The sequence below is a fragment of the Aspergillus homomorphus genome (genome assembly GCF_003184865.1).
Source record: "Aspergillus homomorphus CBS 101889 unplaced genomic scaffold BO97scaffold_78, whole genome shotgun sequence".
NCBI lineage: Eukaryota > Fungi > Ascomycota > Eurotiomycetes > Eurotiales > Aspergillaceae > Aspergillus > Aspergillus homomorphus.
In genome coordinates this window covers 28,033-34,958 of record NW_020291964.1, presented here as the reverse complement: position 1 = coordinate 34,958, position 6,926 = coordinate 28,033, and the positions used below count along the sequence as shown (strand labels likewise).

Genomic DNA, 6,926 nt, shown 5'->3' with positions numbered 1-6,926 from the left:
AGTGCCCCCAGGTCCTCATCCTGGTCATGCTTGCATGGGATGTTGAATTGTGCTACAGTCGCGACAGAGATTCACGACTGATATCTTTTAGCAATCACAGGCAAATAGTAGTTTGGACGATGGATTTTCATTATGGATATATAATAAATAGATTAAAGATCTACCACATACGACCACAGGGTGTGGAAAACAGGGCTTCCCGTCCGCTCAGCCGTACTTAAGCCACACGCCGGGAGGTTAGTAGTTGGGTGGGTGACCACCAGCGAATCCCTTCTGTTGTATGTTTTTGTTTATGTCTTTCTTTGTGTCTGACTGTATGAGAGTCTGTCTCACGGGAAACAGCTCCCTTGCTGCAACAGATATGCAAAAACTTAAGACACTCACGTAGTGTGCAGGCACCTTCTGTCGCTGCCTAAGCCAGGTTAAGCCAGGTTCGACTCAAATGAGATTCCAATATGACAAGTGTGTATAGTATCTCGCCTAGGTTCCTTTGCAAAAACACCCACTGCGCACTCGAATCGACAGTTGCAGGGCTTCTTACCACTAACCGCTTCCGCCCAGTATGGAAGTGCCACCGATCCTCCGGCTTCCAGCAGAGATCCTGACCTGTATTCTTGAGAGAGTCGTCTCCAATTACGGCAGAGGATACTCGGCACGGTGGAGGCTCGCGCTAGTCTGTCGTCGCCTGACGCAAATCGTACTTCCTGTGCTATATCGTGAGGTCTTCGTCAGCTTGACCGCTCACCCACCACTCGAGGCTCTCTTAGCCATCTTACAGAAAAGGCCAGTATATTGTGCAAATGTGAAGCGTCTTATTGTTCAGATCGATGATTACGTGTCAATCCACAGGCGCAGCTTCTATATTATGGGCGATATCATCACCTGTATCCCCAAACTCCGCACCTTGGCCTTCCAAGGGGGTTGGAAGCATTACACAGACCAAACATGGGGCCTGGTTCACAGGGCCTCAGAGCATGCCAGCACTCGAGAATTTGACTTTATGGTGTAACTCGGCCGAAGGCCTTACCGTGCGCGACATATTTGAAAATGTTCAGATGCCCAGTCTCCGCCAACTGGAGCTGGATGGTATTACTCTTCCGATTGGGGAGCGCACCGCGAGCGCAGTACGAAAGGTGAATCAAGCCTGCTCACCGACAATCACGAAGGGCACTGCTCAGTTCTCCACCCTCAACATCCATCACTGCAAAGAAAACCCCGCGGCCATCGAAGAGCTAATTCTCTGGCCCAAAGCATTGACCCATTTCAATGCCTCGGTTCTGAGTGGGAGTGGCCCGGCGTGCGATGTGAATCTCTCCAAACTCAACGCATGGCTCTTGGCCCACAAGGACACCCTGCAAACCATCCAGATCCGATGTATCTATAAGCAGAGACAAGGCCAGCTCTTCCATACCAGAGGCTTTGTGGCCTTGGAGCGCCTGACGCTCCCCTGGTGGGAGATACGAGGGAACTTTCCGTGGCGGGAGGACGATGACTCGCCATTCGTCTTCACGCCCGCGCATGCTGACGCCATTCTCTGCGCGCCCCGTCTCGAGACACTCGAACTAGACTTTGGACAGGGTGGGCATGGTCCAGATTACTTTGGTAGGCTCGGGGAGATCGAGGATCGCTGGATTCGGGATTTGGCCTGCGCGGCACTGGCCAGACAGGCTGCGCTCCGGACGATCTGCGTCGGGTTTAAGCCGAGACCGTATGACCTTGCCGTGATTATAGAGTATCCGTGGGATCGTCTGAACCGACTCCGGGAAGATCTCCAACCGTTGGGGATCATGCTGGAGTACACTGAGCCGACGTTCTCGGAGGAAGAGTGGGTACAGGCGCGCATGCGGGCCTTCCCGCCGTGGGATGCGATGCGTGGGAGCGAGAGTCCCCCGCTGGATGACGGCATGTTCGGCGGAGTGATATCAAAGGATGTTGAGCCTACTCTGGAGGAACAGGAAGCGTGGGAGTATGTTCATAAGTCAATATAAAGAAGGGACCACCATTGAAAGGGCCCTTGTAGCAATAGATCTTGCTTTGCAAGGAGATATACAGCAATAATTCAGACAGAGCGATCGCCAATGCTAAGACTTTCTGATCTCGGCCTCGGGTGAACGGACAGAGGTAATAGCAGCAGTACAATGCTGACAGAGCGCCCAGTGGAGGGCGCTGGGTGATCATTATCACAGTTAGCATTCCTTCTGTTGTATGTCTTTGCCATCCACCCACGGTCGGCAAGACGCCACAAACAACTGCTTCATCTCATCGGCACTTTTGTTGATCATCCCCGTGCAGAAATGGCTTTTCCTTGGAGGGAGGCAGGGCAGCACGCTTCAACGCTCTCACGACGTCGGCCGCTCAGTCCTGGCAGTTGCCGACCCCAAAGTCGGGAATGTGGGAGGCGTCTTACACTACGATGTCCATGTGGGACGGTCCGTCGCCCAGGCTGGCATTCCCACGACCGTGGATTTTGATAGAGAGGGCATGAACTCAGACAGATGGATGGGTTAGGAATATCAATGTGTAGGCTCCAACTTAAGAGGCTGATTCATGTTGATCAAAATAAGCGCCCTGGTAGTCACGTGGACTGAGGCATCCCCTCCGACGAGCCTCATACGAGCTTCGCAATTGTTCGTTGTATCACGTTGAAAAAAACACCTTAATGCTGCCGGTTCAACTTCCATCACAAACATACCAGCCTCCCCTCATGTCGTCCGCAGCGGACGCAGACAAAGTCACTCAGCTTCTCAGTCTTCTACCTTCCCTGATATCGATGGCTAGAAGCAGTCTCATCTGGGGAGTAGACCTCGAGCGACAAGACAAGGGAACTGAAGCTGTTATTCAAAAGGTCATTTATCAACCTTGTGGTCTCCCGACTAGCATACTCGGATTATTAACAGCCTATAGTTCCTGAAAGCTCACTCCACTCTCCCGTCGCTGCAAACCTCCAGGACAGCCCTCTCGCTCACCAAGGCCCTGGAGTGGCAGCGCCTCACCAGGCCTGACTCATGCATGAAGCAGGCCTTGACAATAGTAGCTGAAGCAGCTGTCGCCCGCATTACGCGCCTAGAAGACAGAAATGTACTATGGGTCATGGTCGACGAGAGAATTATCAGAAGTTTCTCATCTTCCTATGAGGATTTCATGAGTCACAAAGGCTTGACGCACCTGGGCTTAGCAGTGATGGAGACCCTGGCTAGACAAATCATTGCCGACGTTTGCGCAGGAAACACGGAGTCCGACCAGGGCGCCATTTGCATTGTCGAGTTCAAGCTTGCTCCAGCGCCTGCTGTCCGGTTACAGACCAGGTCCTTTCGCGACCACGTCATTCTGAGACTATCGGGGCTGCTTTCATCACTTGTTCGACATTATCCTTCTCTGATTGAAGAATTCTATGTCATCAATCCCTCCGAAGAATATTTGCTCGGCCTTGATGTACCCGACAGATTTTTGGCGCACACGACCCTGCTCCCCAGTCGCGAGGATCTCGCACATTATCTGGGAGAAGCTGTCCCACTGGACTATGGCGGGAAAAGTCCACCGCTTGTTGAACATGACTGCTTGATCAGATCCGAATCAGCGGCTCAACAAAAAGAGAAATACGGTCTATCAAAGCTGCAAGAAGTCGAGCCAGATCCTGATACCAGCGTTGCGATCAATGAAGCTGGACAAGACGAGGTGGCCAACACGGAGTCGTCCCCACCAAGCCAGCCAGGACTGAGGCTTATCTTCTCGGAAGAAATAGGACCGCCCACCATTATTTTGGATCCTGAGGATTTGAAAACAGCATCCGAGCTTTGTCCGGGCAAAATGGGCGCTCGAATTGTCTGGGCCGAAAGTGATATGCTGGTCAAGTATGGTCCTGGGGTTCGCCTAGCTGAAGCTGAAGCAATGCACCTGGTATCGCATAACACCTCGATAGCAATACCCAAACTCTTGAGCGCATACATTCTCGATGGTGTCGCATATATTGTCATGTCTTACGAAAAAGGCGAGCCTTTCCAGGACTACTGGGACTGTGCCTCAGACTTGCAGCAACAGCATGTCCTACACCAGTTGCAAGACTATGTCACGCAGATGAGAAGCATCACGGGAGAGTTCATTGGTGGCATCGACTCATCCTGTTGTAGAGACGGGATCTTTGAAGGGGGCTGGGGTGATTACCAGTTGTATCAGTATGGACCTTATGCATCCGAAGCCGAGTTCAATGAGGGCATAGTTCAGGCATTGCGGGATCGCTTGCCACCGCAGTCGCGCGGAAAGGAAGAGAGCTTCGACTCGGACTTTTTTAATGCAGAATACATCCTCTATCAGACAGTGCGGGAGTTGCGTGGCCATGCCATAGTCTTTTCGCACGGGGATCTACATACTGGCAACATGCTCATTCGCTCTGATGGAACAGTGGTGGTGCTTGACTGGGGGCTTGCCGGCTACTGGCCAGAATACTGGGAGTTCTATCGAGCAATGTTCAATCCCCCATGGCGATCAGCCTGGGATAGAATGGTTGAAAAATTCATTCCGCCATACTATGTAGAGTATAGCATCATGAAGAAGGTATTCGGTACGGTGTGGAACTGAGACGCATATTTAGAATGGGAGATGACTTCTTGGTATGCTCAACTAGGCATTTAGCGTGTAAAGTCTTTCTTAAGCTTTTGAACTTCTAGTCCTATTGTTTCGCAAACAGAAGTCAGTTATATCAGGTTTCTTTGCCCCAATACAAAGCAGAAGGCCTTGTCCAAGATTTCTAGACCTTCTTTGATCTCCTGGGCAGTGACTGTGACCGGTGGGGCCAGGCGGGACACTCCCCCCATACCAGGCAGATTGACAACGTTGCAGGACGAGCCGGTATACTGGTCCAGAACACCCCCGTTGCCCGAAGCATTCCGGCCCTGGCCTCAGTCAACTCGGGATTGGCCATGAAGCCGAACAGTCTGTTGCGATAGTTGTACGACACAAAGATAATTCTTGATGTAGCGTATTCCAGTGCGACTGCGGTCTTCTAAAAGAAGGGGGCATCATCTCCGATGATTTTGGCCTAGGAGAGATGGACATTCGCACCGCAGTTTTAGGATGTGTTTACGCAGGCTTCAGTGGAGCATGCCATGTAGCTAGAGCCATGAGTACAGAGTTCAAGTGAGGTACCAGGCCCACTGGCATACTTGAATGATCAAGTTCGAGTAGTTAGTTGCTTTTGCCCACGAACAACAAACACTTTCTTGGAAACCCGAATAGACTGAAACATAGCAAGCCCGAGAGCAAAGCTGTCGTCTGAGGGTTAATGCTCAAAAAGCCAAATCTCCTCGCTATTGGAAGCTGGATCGCTAATCTCACATGGTCCTGCCTGTGAACCGTCCATCACCCTAGTTGAGAAATATTTGAAAGATACCGCCTCTACATCGGTACTTATCAGCAGAGTCTGAGATACGACTCACAAGGCACTAGGTACAGAACACAACATATGAATATGTCCCTCAAAATTCCAGCTGATTAACCGTCACCGTGTCTGCGCCATCCGCATAGCCCACTCAACAGCCTTCAGCACCGCCTGCACGTCATTCATCCGATGAGGCACCTTATGCACGCCCTCAAACTCCACAACGCGAGTCAATCCCTTACTGCAAAGCCTCGCCTGCAACTCACTATGCGGCCGCAGCGGGTCTGACCGGCCGATGATGTGGACAGTCGGAATGGATATCCGCTGCATGTTGACCAAGGGGTGATACACGCGCGGGAAGCCCTCCACCCCGCCGCGGGTATTCCATTGCGTTTTCGCTGCATGATCGTGTTCTGCGCTGTTGTCCACCAGTTGGCGGACGAGTGCGAGTATCTCCTTTACTAGCGCTGCCTTTTGGCCTGGGAGTAGTAGAATCGCGCGGTGGTTCTTGAGACGCGATAGCTTGTGCGTCGCGGCAGCTCTATTATCGTCCTGGAGGAAAACTCCTCGCCCGAGCTCCTCCATTGTTGCCTTATCTTTCTCCCTCTCTTCATCATGCTTTACCTGTTTATAGTACCGGGAGTACTTGGCAACAATGTCCGCGTTAAACATCGGATCCGGCGAAATGGAGAGCACGGCGCAGAAGAAGATCGCAAAGCGAAACGGCGGCGGACGGTCGGGATGACATATCTCATGGTGGTAGAGGATTGAGAGGGCGAGCGACGCTCCCTGACTAAAGCCAATGACTCCGTCAAAGGGGCCATCGTCTTCAATGACGTCCTTGACGAGATCATGTGCGTCTCTCACCCGCGACGAGGATAGCCCATCGTACCAATTATAGAAAGGGCCCGGCAAGTTAGGAGGGATTTCTATGGTGAAGAATGATAGAGGCAAGGCAGTAAGCATCTCGTACGTAACTCATGTAGGTAGGGTTAACGAGCGATTGTACCCCCGGGGCCCGAGGACAGCCGGACTGGAGCCTGGTAACTGACTACGACGTACCTTGTGCGGGCCCACAGGATACGGGACCATCATGAAAGACATAGTCGTGTAATAAAGGGCCCAAAACACCAAATCCATCACCCACGCAAACGTCCTCCAGCCCGCGCGCAGCTGGAGATTTTCCGCAAAGAACGGCCCAGCCAGACTCGCCGCCGCAAAGGCCATATTCGACTGCCCGAATGCAAACGCGACGGCTCCGCCGCGGTGGTTGTTGGCGTTGAACCGGCCGCCGGGTAGCGCGGGTTCCTTGGCCTTTACTGCGAGGTAGACCTCGAGCATTAGCGGCGTGTTTGCGATGGCGAGGCAGAGGCCGAGTAGGGTTAGTAGGCCGCATAGCAGTATCTTGTCGTGTAGTGAGTTTATGTTGATGAGGCGGAAGAGGACGGCGGCTGTGGTCGCGGAGAGGATTGCGGCTGATATGAGGGATCGGTCGACGAGGGAGCCGATGTGGGGGACTACGAGAGCGATAAATAGCAGTCCTTGGCCAGTC

The 6,926-nt window shown here is 52.5% G+C and overlaps 3 protein-coding genes across 3 annotated transcripts; 2 read left to right on the top strand and 1 right to left on the bottom strand.

Annotated features, from left to right (window-relative positions):
• Nucleotides 1-960: 960 nt before the first annotated feature.
• Nucleotides 961-2,508, top strand: BO97DRAFT_464851 (uncharacterized protein; the record flags this gene model as incomplete). Its single annotated transcript, XM_025699520.1, has 3 exons — nucleotides 961-1,966; nucleotides 2,149-2,203; nucleotides 2,293-2,508. The coding sequence occupies exons 1-3, from the start codon at nucleotides 975-977 to the stop codon at nucleotides 2,506-2,508; spliced, it is 1,263 nt and encodes a 420-aa protein (XP_025546127.1). The 5' UTR covers nucleotides 961-974.
• A 196-nt stretch (nucleotides 2,509-2,704) lies between these two features.
• Nucleotides 2,705-4,575, top strand: BO97DRAFT_447204 (kinase-like protein; the record flags this gene model as incomplete). Its single annotated transcript, XM_025698744.1, has 2 exons — nucleotides 2,705-2,845; nucleotides 2,905-4,575. The coding sequence occupies 2 exons, from the start codon at nucleotides 2,705-2,707 to the stop codon at nucleotides 4,573-4,575; spliced, it is 1,812 nt and encodes a 603-aa protein (XP_025546126.1).
• A 928-nt stretch (nucleotides 4,576-5,503) lies between these two features.
• BO97DRAFT_310968 (uncharacterized protein) lies at nucleotides 5,504-6,485 on the bottom strand (the record flags this gene model as incomplete). The annotated part of the gene is made up of 2 exons (XM_025691222.1): nucleotides 5,504-6,303; nucleotides 6,437-6,485. Coding segments are annotated over 2 exons (849 nt in total), but the record flags the coding sequence as incomplete, so codon positions are not given.
• Nucleotides 6,486-6,926: the final 441 nt, after the last annotated feature.